At 39.9% G+C, this 21,509-nt stretch overlaps 2 protein-coding genes across 6 annotated transcripts in view; one reads left to right on the forward strand and one right to left on the reverse strand.

Annotated features, from left to right (window-relative positions):
• The window catches only part of NME8 (NME/NM23 family member 8), a 50,909-nt gene extending 41,585 nt beyond the window's left edge, over positions 1-9,324 (forward strand). For all 4 annotated transcript variants that reach the window (XM_088149986.1, XM_088149987.1, XM_088149985.1 and 1 more), the window contains 5 exons: positions 537-681; positions 1,814-1,921; positions 3,258-3,409; positions 4,226-4,370; positions 7,136-9,324. In XM_088149986.1, coding sequence (XP_088006112.1) covers positions 537-681; positions 1,814-1,921; positions 3,258-3,409; positions 4,226-4,370; positions 7,136-7,385 — 800 coding nt within the window. In that variant the 3' untranslated portion in view covers positions 7,386-9,324. The remainder of the gene's footprint in view (positions 1-536; positions 682-1,813; positions 1,922-3,257; positions 3,410-4,225; positions 4,371-7,135) is intronic.
• An 850-nt stretch (positions 9,325-10,174) lies between these two features.
• On the reverse strand, positions 10,175-21,073 carry SFRP4 (secreted frizzled related protein 4). 2 transcript variants are annotated; one of them, XM_088150632.1, is made up of 6 exons: positions 20,537-21,073; positions 19,555-19,632; positions 19,363-19,428; positions 16,199-16,397; positions 13,522-13,585; positions 10,175-12,202 (listed from the first exon to the last, which is right to left on the reverse strand). In XM_088150632.1, exons 1-6 carry the CDS (start codon positions 20,991-20,993, stop codon positions 12,014-12,016), a joined length of 1,053 nt encoding a protein of 350 aa, XP_088006758.1. In that variant the 5' UTR covers positions 20,994-21,073; the 3' UTR covers positions 10,175-12,013. The 2 variants fall into 2 exon arrangements, with proteins under 2 accessions (XP_088006758.1, XP_088006759.1); XM_088150633.1 differs by having other exon boundaries at positions 19,549-19,632.
• Between the last annotated feature and the right edge of the window lie 436 nt (positions 21,074-21,509).

Consider the following 21,509-nt stretch of genomic DNA (forward strand, 5'->3'; position numbering starts at 1 on the left):
ATGGACATTACTCAGAATTCAACACATATAGAGGGTGCCCATGTTTCAGAAGGCTATCATAGAAATCTATTGTGGGTTTCAAATAATGGTATATAGATTAAAAGATAACCAGTATGAACCTTCTCAGGCAGCCATGAGCTGTTGCACTCAAATCCTATTTGTTGATTTTCCATTCAGCAAAATGTTAGACTAGGTAATAATCTAAATAATCGTGCTCTGATCCAGTATAACTCTCCTTATGATTTACTTTATGATTTTGATAAATCTGTTACCTCCATCAATAGCTTTCTTTCTTCCCAGTGTTAACAGGTTTGGTCTCTCCAGGTATCGAAGTATAACTTAGCTGTTATATCAGAAAGAGGTATAGAACATGTAAGAGGACGTTTAGAGTGGTAGTGTAGAATAAGATGTGGGACAAAAATTGATGGGATAGTGAGGCTGTATCATCTCCATTTTAGGAAAGCATCAGCCATTTAGATTACCCATATTTATACATATATAAAAGTAACACTGTCGATATAATTTTTGGCATGCAGAATCTATTCTGAAAAGAATTCAGGAAAATGGCTTTGAAATAGCAATGCAAAAGGAAATAACCCTATCAGAAGAACAAGCATGTGAATTCTACAAAGAACATGAAAATCAAGATTATTTTCCATTTCTTTTGGATCAAATGACCAGGTACCCAGCTAATTTAAATGCAGGGAAATGGATTTATTTTCCATAGTATAGCATTCTGTGGGTAAGTATCTTAAGCTATTTTAGAATAGGAAAGGCATCACATGTTATGTGCAGAAGCTGTGAATCAAGGATGAGCACCCCAAATCTGCAAGAATTTTTCAGAGAGTTCAACTGTCAGTTCCTGCACTGGTGGGCTCCCATGTGAATCATGTTACTGTCCAGGGTCATCTAACAGGGGCAGGGATTCAATCGTTGGATTGAGGCCATCTTCTCGACTGTTTTTGCCCCACTCCCCTGTGGACACACCTGTTATTCCCCAATGTTTTCATAGTGCACTCACAATGGCTGTATCAATTAATTCAGCAATTCTCAGTGATGCAACTTGCACCGCTGACGTTGTTATAAAAATCTTGTGTTCAGACTGATAGTCGGTTTATACTTGTCCTGGGTAAAGATAAAATTCCAAAGAAGTTTAGATAAAATATTTTGAACTTAAAGGCAAAATCCTGTTAATGAAAAATTCTGTGAAGAAGGTAGACTTGTTAGTAGTAGAAGAAGTTATAACCATCATTATAGGCTGCTGGAGGATTTTAGTTTACTCATTAAAAAAGTTAAAAATGCCAGAAATGTTATGGATTTTTGACAAACTTTGTTGCCGAACAGTCTGTCTAAACATAATCAGTTCTGATGAGTGCTTACATTAACAGTTATATCTTAAATCAGGGATCCCCAAACTCTTCAGCTCATCGACCCCTTCATGAAATTTCAGATTGTTCACTGACCCCCAAACATTCATTATATGAAAATAATTTGATGAATACCACTTTAATTACTAGTACTATGAATAACAACAATAATGGATAGTCCTATCAACCCTTGGGGGTTGATAATCACCACTTTGGGGAACCTTGCCTTAAACAGACTTGTATGGTTTTCCTTGTAATTGTAAACTCTCTTAATTTTTTTATTTTATAAAAAAAAATCCTGGTTTCAGCTTTGTGAATGAGTACTATATTATAAACATTCCAGAATATTTGTTGGTTACATTCCAGAATGTTTGTTACACTGAATTCATACGTATTCAGAAGCTGTGCTTTTAAAAAATAAAATCTGCTGTATTTGTTTTAAACAGTGGGCCAACTCTTGCTCTTGCTTTGATACGAGAGAATGCAATCCAAAAATGGAGGGAATTACTGGGCCCAAAGATTGTCCAAGAAGCAAAGGAGCAATGCCCAGAAAGGTAATCTATTTTATTGTAATAGTGGTATCCTGAGAACTGTGTTTTATATTCTGTATTGATGTTGTGCCCTCTTTTGAAGTTTGTGACAATAGTGCCATCATCTGGATAGTGTTTACACTACTTCAGTGTGTCATGGGAAATTATAATGTAAGACACAGAAACGGCTTTGCAAGAGGCACTTCTCTTTAGGAAACCATGTGTTAACTTAGAAGGCACAGACATGATTTTCAACAACGTCATTATACATCCTTAAAATGACACTGCATTAATATTATGCAAGCATGAGATTACCCTCATGCAGTTACAGAAGGTAAAAGACAACATACACAAGATTGTACATACTTTATTATTGACACTGAATTGTAGTGACTGGAGTGTTTGAAAATGATTGCATTCTTTTCTTACATTTTAAGCCAATCATTTCTATTATTCAATGAAAAGTTTGACTTCTGAATAAAACAAATTCAGTAACTCCTTTGTTGATAACTTTAGAGGGGTTCTCTAAATTATTCTATAAAAGGTCACTGCAAGGTTCTCTCCCATATCTTTCAGAGGATCTCAGATCATTGAAGATGTCACCTAGCCAGCCTCTTACACTTCAGAAACAAGGGGCAGGCCATGAGATCCATTTTTCAGAGCTCCATAGGGAGCCAAGTTTTTCTGCTAACAAGAGCTGAAGAGTATATTGGTATCAACGTTCAATACAATGAGGTTCACCATTTAAATCAGAGAAACTTATTGTGATTAAGACGTTTTCCTCACTGTGTCTACACTGCCATATGGAAAAATCCCTGAGAAACGACACTGTTCAACATTTGTTAGATTTCCCTTTAAAATGCCAACAGTGATTTATTATTATTTGAATGAGATTCTCTGAACTGGTGTTGAATTTTGCTTAAGGTGATATCTGTGGACAGCTAAGGAAAGTGTCAAAATGTCCCTCTACCACAAGCCATTTTGCAAATATTACCCAAGTTCTTTCAGTTTCCTACTGCTGACCAGGAACTTGAACATTAATCTCAGCTTTAGGTGAATCCTGTGGTCTCTGTATTCTTGAGCTCCAACCCCCTAAAACTTGTCTCAGAAAAAAAAAAAATCTGTTGAGCTGATGCTCTGCTTTTCATAGTTTCCTAGTTTCATAGTCCATTCAGTCAGAAATGGAACACAGATCTTCTATGAGAGACAGACTGAAAAAAAATTCAGGTTTTCACATTTGATCTCAGGTATTTTCATTGGTTTATAACCTCATAGTTTAATATACTTGATGTGAGGTTATAACTTAAAAGCATGAAGCTTCTGTGCCATTTTTCTAATTTCCTGATTTTATTGTTCCCAGTTTACGTGCTGAATTTGCGATCTCTGATGTGCCAATCAATCAGCTGCATGGCAGCTCAAACCCAAATCAAGCTGCAGAGGAATTACAATATTTCTTTCCTGTAGAAAACACCATGGCTCTCATTAAACCCTCTGCTTTTGAGGAACACAAGGGTAAGATTCATATTATGATGTGTTCATAAGGTTATATTTTTCTCTGAGCACACTTACATTAATTGCCTGTAAAATAAGATGTGCCATTATAAAATTATTTCATCCCCATCTGCATATGCCAACAAATTTCTTTCACACAGAGTAATACACATAAACATATATATTCTCCTCCCTCCATTTAGCAGCAGCACTAAAAAAAAAGGAAAACCACAGATGGAGTTGGAGAAAGAGGTTGCTACCCTGGGAACAGAAGGAAAGATAAAATGGGAGAAAAGTGGATGTATAAAAGGCAAAAGGAAGAGGTATCTAGACAGAGTGGAAAAAAAAGACAGTGAAGCCTTGCTTAAGCATTATAGGATAAAAATTAACCAGGCAAGCAGCCACTCCCAAGCAAAAGGCTAATCTTCAGGCAGAGGCATCTGCAGGGGATTTGTCAAAAACCTCAAGATGGTGGCTCTATGTTAAAAGGTGCAGAGCTTTGACTGCACCACTGTGGTTGCCATCTTAACTTTTTTACATACCCCCTCCCATGGATGCCTCTGTTACCCATATTTTCAGCAGCCAAATCTGTAGTAATTTGCATCTTCTGCCAATTCTTTTGTCTATAACAGTTTTTTTTTTCTTATTCACAAATGTAAGGGATCTCAATTCACAGGTAATCATTTGGGAATTACATTTTCAGATAAATAGAGTCTTTCTGTAAGTAGCAGGGAAATAAAGTTTCTCTTTTTGCCAGTTTTTATACAATTGGACATATTTTATGGTGTTTTTATACTTTTAAGATGAAGTGAAATAATCTTTCCCCCCATTTTATAGATGAAATTATAAATGAAGTACAAGATGCTGGATTTCTAATCTCAGAAATGAGAGAAGCACATATAAGTCCTGAGATAGCAGCACAATTTTATCAAGATCATGAAGCTAAACCATATTATAGTCAACTAGTGGATTATATGTCTAAGTAAGTGTCTGTTTTTTTTTTAAAAAAAACAAAATATAATGAAAGCAGAACTGACTTTGAATTTGTCAGACAAAAACTGTGCCATTTAGTCTGTCAATAATGAGAAGTGTTTGCCCATTAAAGAAACAACTGGTTCCTTTTGCACTAATTTGCACTAAGTGTCTGTTGAGTTAAAGATCAAAGTATTAGTTCAGAAAAGGAGCTAATGCGAGTGAGTGGTCAAGGAGCTACTAGAGGCCATTTTAAACAATGCAGCACATTGTATTGGTGGATTACAGTAAGCTGTAGAACAAGTCTGTGATGGAGTCCCTGGGCAAAAGCATTGGGAATAAATCAATGTTTTTGGTTTCAAAAACACCTTTTAGTCATTATTGCATAAGTTCTCTCTGCTGTGGTATTTCCAATGACATATGCAAAAATTATCCTTAATCATCTTTAACCATGATGGAAAAATAGTACAAATTCCTCAGAGTAACCATCAAAACTAAGGGGGAAAAATCAATTTTTGAATGCCAGCTGTATATTTTTTTTAGTGGTGGGCAACTATATACCTTGTCAAAAATTGTTGATCTCCCCCACATCTAAAGTATATCCTTGCAGCCTCTCTAGAATTATTGATCTCCTGTCCCACATAGAACAGAAAGCTAAGTAACTCAGAGTTCTCTGAGAGAAAAAAGCAACATTCTGCCTCTAGTCTGGCTACACTCACCAAGGCTGGCCACTGAGTACTTCCCAGAAGGAAGTATAAGAAAACATCCATTCCTGTTGATTCCTTACTTATTCAGCAAGGACTGTCAGAACTCTGGCATGTTTTCACAGAGTTCTTTGGTCCTGACTCCTGGTTTGCATTGAATCCTGGTTGCTCTTCACTCCAAAGTGCCACTCTGGGCAAGCCATGACACATCTAGCCTCTTTTCAGCCCTGTAGTAAAATAATGCCCTGGCAAATTCAGAATTTAAGTTCACCTCTTTTTTAAAAAAATATTTTTTCACAAAACAGAACATGGTTTAGGGCTGTAGACTCCACAGATCCTACCATTATCCATACAGAAACCTTCTTTCTCCGTCCTATTTATAAACACATTCCAAGAAACAAATCAGAAAAGAGAAAAGGCAAAAAAAAAAAAAAACCACCTCAGAATGCCTACCAACAAGGTTCTTTGATAACAATGATTTTGTGTTCACCAAAGTGGAGCTATTACTCTTTGGGTACTTCTACACACTATTTGCAGCTGGACTGACTTCATTCCCCTTTGATCCCATGTTGTCATATTTTCAACAGTTGAGGAGATTGACTTCTGATTCAACTACCATGCAACAGAAATTATAAAGTTCTGTGGAACTTGGGGAACTGGTCATTTCTCCTTCAGAGAAAACTCTTGTTTTATCCCTCCTCCCTGGGCCTGAATTTCAACTGCCAAGGCAATTTCCTAAAATGAGAATTCAGACTTGACCCTTTTGCATCTCCTACTCAGTTGCCCAGCAAAGAACAGGACAAATGAGCATGAAATTGACAAGATTCACTTGGTTGACCTTTTTGGGAGGGGAAGGAACCATATGCAAACCATCAGCTGTTTAGGTCTTTCTCTTTTTCTTGAGGAGGGGATACATGTTGTTGCAGAACTTGTAGCAGCTGATTGGGACAATGCTTTTCATTTTTTGTTCTCAGCACCGCTCAGTTGGTAGCAACAAGGCAATATGGGTTATTTTCAAATTGCTTTTAAGGGAATGGAGAGTGGAAATGTGGCAATGTAGAAGTGCCCTTTTTCAGTCTTATCTGCTCTCATCTGATTCCAGGCCAATCCAGCAATCCACTCAATGTTTAGTTTTGTAGCTACTTCTTTCCTAGAATCATGAAAAATGGATCTGGTTGATAAGTACTGGGTGCTACTGCCCTGTAGTGCATTCTTCTATTCTTCTCATCTATAGCAGATACCAACTTCCAGCATCACAAACGTTTTGTATGATGATCAGAAAGTCTGCACATTTTTGACAGATTTCTCTGTTGGATTTCTGGCATGTTTTCAGCATTTCTGTTGATTCCAATTCCAATATTTTGTTAATTTTACCTGCCTACATTATGCTATATAAGCTGCTTGCCATCAAATGGTTTTGGTGCAGAGGTCCTCCAAAACCAGTTGCCCAACTGTAATTTTTGTCATGTGACAAAAGAGGGAACATTACTATAGAGTTATTATATTAACTGAATTTAATTTAATTTAATTTAATTTAATTTAATTTAATTTAATTTAATTTAAGGAATTTTTGTTTTTGTCCTGGCTGCAGTAACATTTTGAAGAGTGCTATCCAACATACCTCTTTTGAAAAGCAGAGACAGAGAGACTCTTCTATCCATGGAGGACTTCTATGCAACTGAAGGCTCTGAGGGGGGAAAGCCAGCAAAAATGGGACTTCTAATTCTAGCATCAGATATGATATGAGGATACTGTATCATAGGTTTTTCTACAAATGGAGAACAGGCAGATTGACATAGAGCAAAGCACAAATACAGGCAGAGATGGGAGCGATAGGAAAGACATCTATGCATGATGTATAATTTGATGATCCTTGGCTTCTGTTACATAGGGTTAAAGATACTGTAAACTTCCGACACACTGTGATGTAATCAAATAGGCAGTGTATCCAAGATGGTTTTGACCTGTTTATCTCATGCAGCATGTAGCATTAGTTATGTCAACTCAGTGTTTTCATTGCAGAATCAGACTATAAGCATCTCATATTTTGTTGGTTGTCTTGCTTTTCTAGAGGCCCATCAATGGTCATGATTCTAACCAAAGAAAATGCTGTGGATGAATGGAGACAATTAATGGGACCAACAGATCCAGCACAAGCAAAAGAAACACATCCTAATTCAATACGCGCTAGATTTGCAAAAGATATTCTGCGCAATGCTGTTCATGGGTCCTCAAATCAGGAACATGCTGAACAAAGCATTAAGTTTATCTATGGAGATATTGATTTAGAGGACCTAAAACACAAATATGTTTATGTGTAGAATTTCAAAGATGACCTGTTATCAGCAATATATGATCTGTACAAATAAATAAATTTTAGTATGTCTTTTATGAAATAACGTGTTACTAATTATAATTGACAAGACCCCTGCAAATTAAGAATACATCTTTCACCATTATGAATATTATCTTAACTTTGAGATAAATAAATAAACTTTGTGAGAGCCAGTTTGGTGTAGTGGTTAAGGTGCTGGCCTAGAAACCAGAGGACTGTGAGTTCTAGTTCCACACTGGGCATGAAAGCTGGCTAGGCGACTTTGGGCCAGTCAGCCCAACCCATCTCACAGGGCTTTGTTGTGGGGAAAATAGGAGGAGGAAGGAGTATTAAGTAGGTTCACCACCTTGAATTACTTATAAAGTAATAAAGGTGGGATAAAAAAAATCTTTTAAAAACTTTAAGGTGAAAGTAACTACGTCTGTTTGATATCTTGTAACATCATCAAATTTCATACAGAATATAAATAGATGGAAGCACATGAATACCTGTAATAAATATTATTAATAATTCCATTGGCACTAAAATCCAATGACAGGAAAGACAATCACAAATCTTCAAACTGCTTTTGAAGAATTGGGAAGTAGAAGTGGTGATGATGTGAAAGAGCCTCAATCAAGATACAAAATCAATGGATACTAGTCACCTGGTCTATTGGCTAGAATAGGGAGGGGCAAAAAAGAAGAAAGAACATGGGGTGGAGTTTTTGAAGACCATTTAGCATTTAATGGCTGTTTTATCCCTACAAAAACATTGGAGCAAGTGAACCTTGGTTTGCCCCAACAAGGTTCTTTTATGTTCTTAGAGAGAATTTTTATAGCAGTAGTTTTATTATTCCTCTATTAAAATGCCTGGGTAGTTTGATTTGAAAAAAATTTTTTTTTTTAATCTCTTCAGGGACTCTACTGGTGGAGGGGAACAGACCAAATAAAACTGATATTAGTCTGAATGGGGAATCCTGCTCAGCCAAGAAGGTAAATTGTCTTAGATAAGTCATACTTTCAGTGTTGAACTAACTTTCAAGAGATGATGTGATGAAGTAATTCCAGAGTAGCTCCCTGGAATAAATTAATATGTACATGTAGGGTGCTTGGTCTGACTTAGTTTATGATTTGGGGAATATTCTCCCTTGTACAGTCAGGATCAGAATCTAAAAAAGATGAATTATATGCCAGATATGTATCTTTCTTGGCTGATGGCAGCTAGGCTAGGTTAATGAAAGCTAATAGAGAACTCTTGGTTTTCATTAACCTAGGACAGGTAATGCCTGGCCTACAGCAGTTGTTTCTGGAGGAGCTGTATTTCCAGAGCCTCAGGCAGAGCAGTAAATAGTTAACTGCAGCACAACCCTGAAATCAAGATGCATCTTATCCGAAGGGACTAACATATTTTAGCACCTGAGGCAGAAGAATGCCATGAGAAGTCACATGTAGAAAAGTCAGTGCTGCCTTTTTGGTGACATCCCAACTATGCTACCTGAAATGACATCACTCTGCTCAGCAGCAGTGCCAGTCAATTCTCTTTTCTTAATGATCTTCAACCCATGTTCTTCTAATACTATTAATATTTTATTTCTGAACACCTCTTCTCAGATAAATATGTGGAACACAAGATCTATGCTGATTTTATGTCATAAATTGGGTGCACCTTGTAATTTGAACCATAAGATTTACTTATGTGGTGCTTGAAAGAAGGAGACATACACAGTCAAAAATGACTGTAGAAATGATATATCTGTACAAATGTGCATTTCACTGTGCTGTGTTCTTTATAAGAGTATATTTCCACACATATAACAAATGTCATCTTTCACATGTGAATATGAATATACACACACACAGACACAGAGTAAGATTAAGAAAAGGTTCATTTTTTTCCTGAGCTAAAATTGTTTAACGTGCTATGGGAACATTTAAAATCTGAAAATAAATAAAAGTACGATTGTCAAATACAGCTAATTCTGTGTTGTGGAATGCCAATCATGGTTGCTTAAGGTGTGAAAAAATGGCCCAAATTCTATGATGGCAATCATTTTACATGGTTCCTTCTAATTTCAAACAGACAAATGATACAGAGTTCATTTTTCACAGAAATAAACTATCAGAAGCTAGCAGCGCTCTAAACTGTTGGAGAACTTTCAAACCATTACATTTGCTAGAAAGAACTACACTATAGTAATGTTTCTTAAAACAGAAATACACTGTTCAGATGATTATTTTACTTTTCTCCAACTAGATTCAACAGACTTTCAATAGATACATTATAATGCTTAAGAAACACATGTCATTGCATGAACTCAGGTCTCATTACAGCTATTTAGCATGGAAGGAAACAGCTCTGTGCATCTGGAGCAGAGCCAGGAGGGGTAATGCTTTGTTGTTGTTGTTTAGTCGTTAAGTCGTGTCCGACTCTTCGTGACCCCATGAACCATATTGCGCCAGGCCTTCCTGTCCTGGGTAATGCTTACTAACTTGTTATTCTTGCATCTTTGCTCCCTTTTCCCAGAGCAGTTTTAAACATTAATTTTGCTTAAAAGCAGAAAGAAGGTGCCACATTTTCTTTCCTTTCTTTCTGATCAAATAACAGAAGGTGCAAATTAACTGAAAGGGGAAGTCAGAATTATCAGCCCATGAGTATGGTGCACTGCCCCCTTCCAGCTAATTAGCATCACACATAACAAAACTATATCAAGAATTGTCAAATCAGCAAAGACGAGAGAAAGATAGGTTTCTTTTGTCAATAAAAAAGACACACAGTGGCAGTTGTTTGTAAGGTATGTCTTTATGCATTATTTATAGGTAAACGTGCTCAATAACAGAGAGCAAAAAAAATGACTTGTCCTAAGACTATTCTATCATTGCATAAGATTGCAAGATGGCTTCGACAAAGACACTCTGGCCCTAATTCATCAAAATCCTAATGCACATGTATGCCCAGCCAAATGATTTTATTTAGATTTATTGTCCAGGATTTTCAGTGAGGGAAACGTCAGTTTCATTTTTGAACTTGCCAGTGCTTCAAGTATGGATTCCTAATTGGCATTCTTCTACGGAGCACATGTACTACCACCACAACAAAAGCTCAGATATACGCAAGTGAGCTGCTTTGAATTTCACCCTTAATGTACAACTAGAAGAATGTACTAAATATGGTGGTGATAAATCAGAAAACCATAGGCATAGCAGAAGGCATGGGAGGCAAAGGTCCTTCACATAAGCTGTTCTTCATCTAATACTAAGATCCTGATTGTGTGATACTTAGCAACTAAATCATGAATATTCAATAGGCAGAGTCTCATTCATACACCACTACCTCAAATAAGCTTGATGGGAATCATTATCAGTTTCATGTATAGTACAGTGGGTATTCAGTTTAGTAGAACTGAATGGATTAAACAGGCAGCAAAAATACCCTATACTGCAGATATTCCTGCATGCTTTTCTGCACTGTAGTCAATTGCCCTAATCCAATTTAATTTAGGAGGATGGGAATTTGAGAGCTGAAAACATTTCCTCCACTTTCAAAGTTTCATCTCTTTCACCTGAGAAATCCACTCCATACACAAAACAGAATATGACGGCTAACAAGTGCTGCCCATTAAAATGAATGGGAAGTCCCAAATGTGGAAGAGAAACCATACCCACATCTTAATATTGGGAGACCTGTAGAATGTGGCAAATTAAAATAAAATTGTAATATTTCAGCTTTGCTAAACTAGTTCCAGAGATGCCTTTCCATTTTTATAAAATATTTTGAGACAAAGTTTGAGAATTTCCTATTGTGTTTTTAGTTAGCAAAGTTAAATAATTTTGATTTAATACTCATTTTTAATAAGTCTACATGTGACAAGTAAGTAAGTTCAAGTTTTCAGTTTGGTAGTAATAGGTCTTTGAATGAATGGCTTTTTATAAATGTGTAAGTATAACAATATACTGTATAACAATGAATACTTATAAACAAAGCTGAGTTGAAGTTTTTTAAAAAAGCATGTTTTATACTGCAGTCCTATACATACTTAAAAGTAAGCCCCCTTACATTCAGTATGCCTTATTCCTTTGTAAGTGTATTTAGGATAGCAGCCTTATATATTTTTGCCCCAGAAATCTGCATACAGTTCAATAACACTGTGAAGTTGCCTATGCATTCTTGACAAAACAGCCACTGGCTTTTCCCCTGTGATGAAGAGAGGGTGAAGGACAAAGGCCAGGCATGGCATCTCATTCCCAAGCTCAGCAAATTTCTTCAGGATACCAGAGAGAGTCTAGCATTGTGATAAGAAATTAGATAAATGCCAAAATAAATTATTGCTCTTCTGTTATTGCAGCTATGCAAAACCATTCTTATCACGGGAGGCACATTGGCATGTTTAAAACAGAGAGCTACTAATCCAGATGCTTGTTGATCAACTATGACTTGCAATGCTAAATGTAGGCTGCGTCATCAACTCTCTCAGGTTAGTGCAAAACTCTATCTGTGCTTTAAAGTGAAAAAGCAATCTTTTACAAATAAAACGCTGCAAATAATTTGCAGCATGAAATGTTTAGGTTCAGTTCCACAATTCATGTGCTGCTCAGGCCAGCTTGTCAGCTTTGCTGCAGGAAAAAAAGGTGGAACTCATATTTTTCTAGAATTAATTTCTTTTTGGTGATTTCTGAGCTTATTGATCTTCTTGGGACTGGTGAGCACGGGATTGCTTTTCTTTGAATTTTGTTTTGGTGTCCCACCGTGACCTGAGTTTCTGGCATTCAGGTTTCTATTAGAAGCTGCTTGTAGTTTCTGTTCTTGGAGTCTCTGTTCCCATCGCTAGGAAATATAACATAAAACAATATCAGCATTCAGAAAACTTTGGTCACACTGGAAGCCATACCCTCAGTCCGCTCATGGATATTCACTATCAGTGAAACACTGACAATAGCCTTGATACTTGTTAGAAAAAAAGTAAATGAATTAAATCCCAACTATAAAACAAAATCATTCTCACTTCCCCACAAACTTTGCTGTACTTCCAGAAATGCCTGATTTAGCAGCACTTGGCAGTTGATGCTTTTTAAAATCATACTTCAATAAGAATAGATGGTTTTCTTCTAGACATCTGGGACTCAGCCTCAGTGCTTCATAGCTGGTTGGACAGACAGAAAAGCAGCAAGTAGAGCCAATGCTGTGGGGTAGGAATGAGTAACTTTTTCTTTCTTTGTTGAGGGCAAGATAGTGGCAGATTTGTGAAGGTTGATTTACAAGTTCCAGTCACCACAAGGTATCTTTATGCATTTTTTTCCTCTACAAACACAGCAGACTCCCACTAAGAGCACAATTTGGTCTAGACTCAAATGCTCTAATCTGGTACTATGAAAAGCCTGCCATACATATCCATTCTGATGCCATACATATTAATCTTATGCTCCCACCTCTCCAGTTTTTGTTTTAAAATAATATTTTATATTATTACACCTAGCCTAGACTTCCACACATTTTAAATACTCCATTTGTTCTTTCTGCTCATTAAAATCTTACTCTGGGGGGAAAACAATAAGACTTAACAGCTAAAACACTGTTAAATAGTTCTTTCCAAAAATATATTGCTCTGTGGAGATAAAAGTGGCTTTCTTATTTTTATTTTTCCACTAATACATAACGAAAGAGGTTTTGGAGGGAATTTCCAGAAAGATAAATAATCATATACAAAAAGAAAAGAAAAAAGAAATCCCCAGAACAGTTGGAAAAAGAGTTGGACCAGCCTGCCAAGGAAGTGGTTGTTACAATACCTCTCCCTGAAATCCTGTGGTGGGGAAGGATAAACCTTAGTGTTGTGTTTATAACAAATACAGCTGGTTTGTATACTAACAGGACTTATGCAAATATGCCCCTAATATGGCTTCTTGTACATATGTGCTTAGCTAACTAGCCATAACAATAACAGTATCCAGTGATGAAAATGGTTATACATGGTTCTGTAAATTCAAGGATGAATGTGGATGATTTTTTGGGGGGAGGGGGTATTCAGTGAGGATTTGTATCTCTCTATGCTTGCTTACTTTGACCATGGGCTACAGGCTAGCATACCTTTTGCCACTATGCATCTCATCCATTGTATATACTTGGAAATGCCAGGAATCTGCTCTTACCTTAAACCTTTTGCCTAATGGATCCTTCCATTTTTCAACTGAGCATCCATCAAGAAGCATCAACCTAAAATAATTGCAGAACTAAGAAGATCAAAAAGAAATGTATACAATCTTCAGCCCATCTCAGTCATGAGATTTATTGCCAATATATGTAGTAATGGCCACCAGTTTAGATAGTTTTAAAAGAGAACTGGGCAAATTCATGGGGGATCAGTTACCATTGGCTGGCTGCTAATATTACCTTACATATGTTTAATACCAGTTGTTATGGAACAGAAGTAAGAAAATGTTCCTGTGCCCAACTTGTGAGCTTCCTGAATATATTTGGTTATCACTCACATAACCCAGAAGGCTGAGCTAAATGGATTTTTAACTTGATTTATCAGGACTTCATTTATTCTTACTTTGTAAGACCTTTGATTTCAGTGCAGGAGGAGTGTATGGCAGGCAGATGGGAGTGGCTTGATGGTTTATGGCTAGGAGAATTAAATATATGTCCTGTTCTTTTCTTAATCCCTTAGCACTAATATTAATAGGGGAAAGCATTAACAATACCACCTCTTGGACTGGTGTAGATTCTGTCCTTGTACTGGGAAATGAGAGGGCATTGGAAACTGGAGATCTAAAGTCTCCACTGATGTGTCCATGGTCCACTTATGTTTTGCCTTTAGTGGCAAATCATCAACAGTGGGCAAGCAAAAGTGGCAGGAGTTTCCACCACTGTAACAATAGAAGTCCTGTCAGTGGATCTCTCTCTCCAACCTTAGACTACTTTCTCTGCAGTGAAGAGAGAGATCTATAATCTTTAAGGCCTTGGATACTGTCACTGAGACTTACTCTTTTAATTTCCCTTTGGCAATGTTCTCATTAGTAAATATAGTATAATTAAATAAAAAGAATATTTATATATTGCATTGTTCAAAGATACTAGCTTTTCTTCCAGAACAGTTTAAAAAGTGCTTCCAAGATCATGAAAGCAACCATCCATGAAAAAGCATCAATATATGTAGTTTTATATTGTATTAAAACTATTAATGTATTAATATTCTATATAGAGCAATTATATCTAGAATTATTTAAAATGCATTTGTTTGCTTCATGGGTGGATACCTTTCCACTGGAAATCAATTCCAGAAATAATTTAGAGTGAATTGATAAGTTTATCAGGTGCCTATTGGGATCCAAAAAGTTAGGGCTAGACTAGACCCTAGCCTGAGGTTATAATAATAGTATTATTTGGAGATTAATGTTAGTTTTGACTCAGCAGACATTTTGGAATCAGGTTTGGTACAAATCTTCCCAAAGCAATGAGAGCTCAAGGTTTTGTAACATAGTCCCTCATCACTGTTTTGCCTCATGCAAATTCTTTTTCATTCTAAGTTGCTGTGCTGTTATACAATTCTAAAAGAGTTGCCACAGCTTTGTTTGTTTAACAAAGTGAAACACAGGCCACCATCCATCAAGGAATGTTCTTAATCTTCCCCAACCTGTTGTCCCCAAATGTGCTAAGAGTATACACCCAGAATTCCCAACCTGTATAACTGGAGGGTGGCAATTTGGGAAAACCTATTACAAAAGATCAATGGGCTTACATATATCCTGCTGAGTTGACTTATGACTGGATAACTCAACCTTAATCTATGTATGCATCTGGGTAACATGCTGTTTTCCTTGTGCAATTCTTGAAAAGGTTAAAAAAAAGTATTCTGTCTTACAACACAAGCAACAGGCAACCCAAGTCCTGCCCTAATGGCCCTGGTTCAATCTAAGGCTTCCATATCCTTTAATCCAAGACCAAGACCCACAATATAATCACAAAAGGAGGAGTTGTGATAGAAACAAGAATGTGGTATTTCCTTCAGCACTTTTCCAAGTAAGTGACCGTTACTTCTGACATTTTTAAAAGCCACTGTAACTCAACCTCTGTTTATATATGGCTGAGTTCAATGGGAAACTCAATGTTTTGTTTTTACTGTCTTTTTCAAATCTTTTGACAAAATACATAAAATGAAAACCTCAAAGACCTTTGGAAACATCACTGGCAAGTTTGTTCCATGAAATGTAGAACTTTTTCTAATCCCTTTCCATTCCTGAGCTTAATTTTGGAAGCATTCACCCTTATGTATTGATATTCTAAAATATCTCAAGATTAACCAATATTGTGTTTATTACATTGCAATCCCTCCTCCCATTTTCCCTCCCACTTCTTCCAGAATCAAAACTCAGAAGTTCAACTTTTCCTTAACTTTTCAAAATCCATCTTTTCTATTCTTTCTTACCATCATTCTTGCTTTTGTTAATAAAAGCACTAATACAGTCACATCTATGGATGTGGTATACAAATCACAGGGCCTATTGCTAAACACTGACATGCTTAGACTGCTGCTCAGGGCTTATAAGACAATATTACCAATGCAGCCTTATAAACTGATCTGAAATGTTCTGCTGAGTATTATAGCTGAAAACAGATTTGAATCAAGGTCTCTCCAGATCCAGCTCTGTAGCTTCTACAATGCGTGGGCTTTCTGATGCATACATGTCTTGTCTCCAAAGCTATATGCATTCATTTTACTGGAAATCTCAAGCAAGTAAAGAGTACAGTTTGCTGTGTGTTACCAGAAGAAAACGGGGTTGCTATGAAATCTCAATATGGCTTCCTTGTGTTATCATCACTTACCTCGTGTGCCACTCATAACACATAATGAGTACAACTTGATTTGGCAGAAGAGGTGGACATTGGCAAGAGGAATTAGTATACAGAGGAATCAGAGCACGAGGAACTGGAGTCAGAGATTTCAAAACATTTTTCACATCAACCATTGTGGTTATTTCATTGCAGCTCCCTCTCTCCACACTCTTTATTTTAGCATGAATAACTGCAAGAGGCAAAACAATGGAATATAAGTCCAGAATAACATTTTGCATGTTTCTCAGAAGCAGGTTTCACTAAGTTTCTCTGCCCAATACATTTGGGTAGAGAATGTTCTGTTGAACTCTGAACGCTTGTTACTGATTATATTTATTTATGATTGTGTTGTGAGCCTGCCAATATACCTTATTTTTTCTTTTCTTCTATTATATTTAGGAAGGCAGGCAGGCAGGCAGGCAGGCAGGCAGGCAGGCAGGCAGGCAGGCAGGCAGGCAGGCAGGCAGGCAGGCAAAGCCATTAAAATATTATACATCTCATCTGTACTAAACAAAACTAATCCTTATATATAACATTAAACTAGTGCTTAATTCAACAAACCACAGACATTTTTTTATCCTGCCTTTATTATTTTTATAAATAACTCAAGGCAGCGACATATCTAATACTCCTTCCTCCTCCTATTTTTCCCACAACAACAACCCTGTGAGGTAACTTGGGCTGAGAGAGAGTGACTGGCCCAAAGTCACCCAGCCGGCTTTCATGCCTAAAACAGGACTAGAACTCACAGTTTCCTGCTTTCTAGCCTGGTGCCTAAACCAGCAGACCAAACTGGCTCTCAAATTTGATTTCAAAAACAAACGAGATTTCCAGAATCCTTAATATGTGGGACCTGTTTTTCTAGCCATAAATAAAGTATAACATGTGATAAGTTTGGGCAAAGGCTCTAATTGAAAGCTGTTATAAATGGCACATGCATTTCCTCAGACCTACTAATGTTTACAAGGTAAGCATTTTAATTTGTTTCCTTACTAACACTTCTCCATAAGCCAAACCATTCACCGTACAAAGTCATCATTTCTACTAGCACAAAATGGGAATTTTTGAAGGCAGTTTCTAGGCCAAATGCAAGACAATGGTGTTCAGCTTTAAAAATATTCTCAACATTTTGAGCCTTGGAATATCTGTTCCAAATGATTGCTGTCTCCCCTGTGAAGTAAAAATGAAGAAGGCAGTACTGTTGATGCCACTGCCTAACAGACAGAAAAGCGATCATTTGCAAAACAGGGCTTTCTCAGAAGTGACTTCAGCTATGTGGAATGACCTCCATGGGGAAATGCATCAGGTTGATCCTTTTGGCTCTTTGAGAAGAACAACTACTATGAAATGGACTAGCTGCTTTGCAACCAGGTGTCTTCCTTCATGGACAGAGGAGAGTGATTGAAATTAACAAATACAAGGAATCTGGGAAATAAGCAACATAAGTCCGGTTCAGCACGCCTCCTTGTTTTCTTGACACTGTGGCAGGAAAAAGCAGGGACCTTACATTTAAAGCTAACTAGACAACTGTGACCCACTGGGTCATCATTTCAGAGATATTTACTTACCTGAGCAGATCAACAGAATGACCACATGTGGGCAAAAAAGCAGTGGGAGCAGGAATGATTTCTGACTTCCTGCCAGCTGGCACTATTTCCCCTCCCTTCATGAACCTCAGCAGAGGCCTGATGAAGTCACTGCCTCCTCCTCCTCCTCTTCCTCCTCTGACCTATGGAACTGCCTGCCAATTTGCTGGGGGGAGGGGGAACCCAGGAGGAAAAGTGTACCCCCACTCCCCATTCTGGCATGTCCTCAAGGGCTACCTCCCTCCAGGGAGGAAGAGGACTCACCCGTCAACTGCCAGCACCTCCCAGCCAGCACTACCTCGCCAGCAGGTATCTGAATTACAGCCAATCACTGCTCGCCCATTGGGCCTTGCCACCAGCTGATTGGACACAGGGGTCAGAGGGAAGTGGGAAAGAGGCCCATGATGATCACATGACCTCAGCTGACCACGGCAGCACAATGGCACTGAATTGGCCACAATTTTGCCAAATTTCAATCCCATGGGAGTAATGGGTCCCAGACTTTGGACACAATTTTTAAGTTAGCCCATTTGAGGTAGGTTGATTCAAAAATTGTTGCCCTATGATGCTTTTTGCCCAACTGAAGGTTACAAACAGTAAATAGTAGTATATAGCAGTATATAGATTTCACAGAATAGTACAAAAGCAGAATAGGGTTACAACACCCTCTCTTCGTCCTCAAATAAAATGGTAGATCTCTGATCTACTTTATTGGAAGCTTATTGGTAACAAAAGTGGGGGAGGAGGTGACGGGCTTGTGAAGAACCCAAGAAATAATGTAGGAGAGAAATGGCTGCAAAGAAGGCTGGCTAATGATCAGTAGAAAAGATGTGTGCCTCATACCTTCCCAGAATGCATCTCTGCTCATACCCACAGCAGGTCAGCTGACCTTACTTCTGAAATAATAGGTAAGAAGGGTAAGATGTTACACACTTGGAAGCTGTGAGGGACAGCATCAGCTTAAATAGAAAAAATACTATTTTAACTGCATGTTCTTCCCAAAAAAGTGTGCAGCCAGGGCAGTCCCAAATACCAACTTTTTAAAACACCCAGATTTCAGCAAAGTTCCAAGAGCCTCTTTTTTTTTTCTTTTTTTTTGGAGGTATGAAATTCAGAAGATGGTACAAAGGTTTTTTTTTAAATTTCCAACCACATTATTCATATTTTTCAATTTAAAAAATAAATTACTTTTTAAAAAACTCATCCTTCCTTCCAAATCCCATTGATCAAAGATGGTTTATCTTAAGTAAATAAAAGAATTCATTGATATTGATAAAGGAAATCCCAAATTCAAGAAAAACAAAAACAAAATCAAAGTAGAAGGCTGGCACAATTGTCTTCTGGTGTTGTTTTTTTTAATCTGATCCTCTTGGGATGGATAATTAAGGGGTCCGATTTCACTGCACTGAAAAACGGCGAGACTCTTCGCAAAGACGCGTGGGGGGTGGGGGGAGAAAATCACGATGGTAAAGATTTTGCGAGTCTGTAATCATCATCATCATCATCATCATCATCATCATCATCATCATCATCATCATCATCATCATCATCCCTTGAGGGTTTTCTTACCATAGCTGTAGTTTTTGTTCAGATAAATCGCCAGCGTGGGTTTCACCTTCTTGCACTTGCAGCGATCTAGAAGTTTTGTCAGAAGCAGAGAGCAAGAGAGAAGAAAAGAAAGAGCGTAAACCCCCAGCGTCGCCAACACCCAAGCAGAAGTGCGCCCCGTAGAAGTAGGAAAGAAGGAAGAGGAACACTTACTGGGCATCTTGCACTCGGGAAGCAGCGGTTTCTCGTGGAGCATCACGTTCTCGGAAAAGTCAATCCATTTCACCTCCTCTTAACGAGAAAACAGGCACCCCAAAGGGGCAGTGAGAGGTTGGATGGTGAAGAAGGGACGGGAGGGAACGGGGAAAGTGGGCTCACCTGCCCGGCGGACTTTCCCCTCATCCGCCAAGAGACTTCCAGCCAGGCGCCCGGACACTTCTGCAGGTTCGCTGCGGCGCGGACAGACTGGTCGCCCAACTCCAAAGTCCATCCTCTTGCATTCATGCGCTCGCGCGCGCGCACACACACATACACATACACACATAGACCTACCTGTGCTCTGCCCCTGCACAAGGTGTGCGGACCTGAGAGAGAGCCGGCAGGCTGGCCAGCCCCGCTCTTACCGCTTTCAGAACAGGCCGGCTCCGAAGCGAGTCGCTCTTCCCCCTCCAGCTGCCAGGACCGAAAGAAGCCCAAAATCCGACCTGGGCTTAAGAAGTCAACTCGGAAGGGCAGCCGGGCGGCAGAGGGGAGGGGAGGAGAGTTCCCTCTCGGCTTCGGCGAAGCTTACCCCCGACTAAAAGAGGCCTGGACCTGGGGCGAAATCGTGGGCTGGATCCCGAAGTTGCCTGAAGGACGCGGTGGATTTCCCCGGACTGCTCGAGGGCGGGCTGACCCCGGGCTGACCGCTCTTCGGAACGAGCTCCATTGAAAGCTGGCCTGGGCGGTGGAGGCGCAGAGCCTCCAGTGCTTTGAGGCACCTCACTGGTGGCAGCTCACCTCTTTGAGGCACCTCACTTCTCCCGAATCCCAATCCGCGCGGGAAACTGCCCCCCTCCTGCCCCCCGAGCAGCGCCATCCCCTTGCCTTTCAAGCCCGATCTCCTCCCAAGGCACCCCGCGGAGCTTCTCCAGGGAAGCCGGGTCATTGGCTTGGCCTGGAGCCGCTTGCAGCTCAGGCTCCCCTCTCGCCTCACCTGCGGGGAGATCCGTAACGATGGCCTCGGGGGCTATGCACACACCCCGATCGTAGACGGGCAGCTCCTCGCAGGACAAGCCCTCAGGCCAGCTGTGGTTATACCTCTTCATGAGGGGCTCGCAGCCGTCGCGGGCTCGCTGGCACAGCGACTTGCAGGGCTTGATGGGGTCGTGGAGAAACTCCACGGTGCAAATGGGGGCGAACATGGCGCACAGGAAGAAGCTAAGCACGGGGCTGCAGCCGGCGTCCACCAGCTCCTGGTACTGCTCGATGGCCAGGACGGCGTTCTCCTGGGTGCTGTGGTGCAAGTGGTTGGGCATCCGCGTCATGTTCCAGGGCATGTGCCGGCACATCTGGATGCGCACCGGCTCGCAGGGGGAGCCGGGCAGCAGAGCCGCCGCCGCCGCCCGGCAAAGCCAGGGCGAGAGCCAGGCCAGGAGGACCAGCAGGACCATCCTCTCGACGGAGCGATGGGCCGGACGCTGGGGCTTTTCCCGGACGCCGCCTCGCCGCTTGCCCGCGCCTTCTTGCTCGGCAGTGGGCAGACACCGTCGGGAGGAAGAGCCCCCAGGGAAATGCCTGCCCTCCTCCAGGGTGCTCCAGAGCCCAGAGGCTCAGTCAAGAGGCAACCATAGACTGTTGCGGGGGCTGGGGACCCTATTTATAACCGGTTGGGCCAGTGACGCGCGAACTGGCTTCTTCTCTTTGCCAGCCCCGGTCATTGCTGGCGGGGAGGGGGGAACCGTGCGCGCGCGCCGAGCGTCTTCCGAGGCAAGCACCTCGATCATGCCCCCGTTCCAATGAAGCGCCATCCTACGCGACGCGACACTGGCTGGGTCTCAGAGCTACTTTCGGTTTTTCCCCAGCGGGGTACTTGATCCGAACAATGAATTGTCCAAGGTCATTGGGAAAAAGTGGTGGGATTGTGTGGAAGAAAGGAGGGCAGGGGGCGGGATTTTTTTCAAGTGCTA

Source organism: Python bivittatus, unplaced genomic scaffold, assembly GCF_059951505.1.
Source record: "Python bivittatus isolate LINGU-HERP-01145 unplaced genomic scaffold, Pbiv_v1 ctg000610_np1212, whole genome shotgun sequence".
Lineage (NCBI taxonomy): Eukaryota > Metazoa > Chordata > Lepidosauria > Squamata > Pythonidae > Python > Python bivittatus.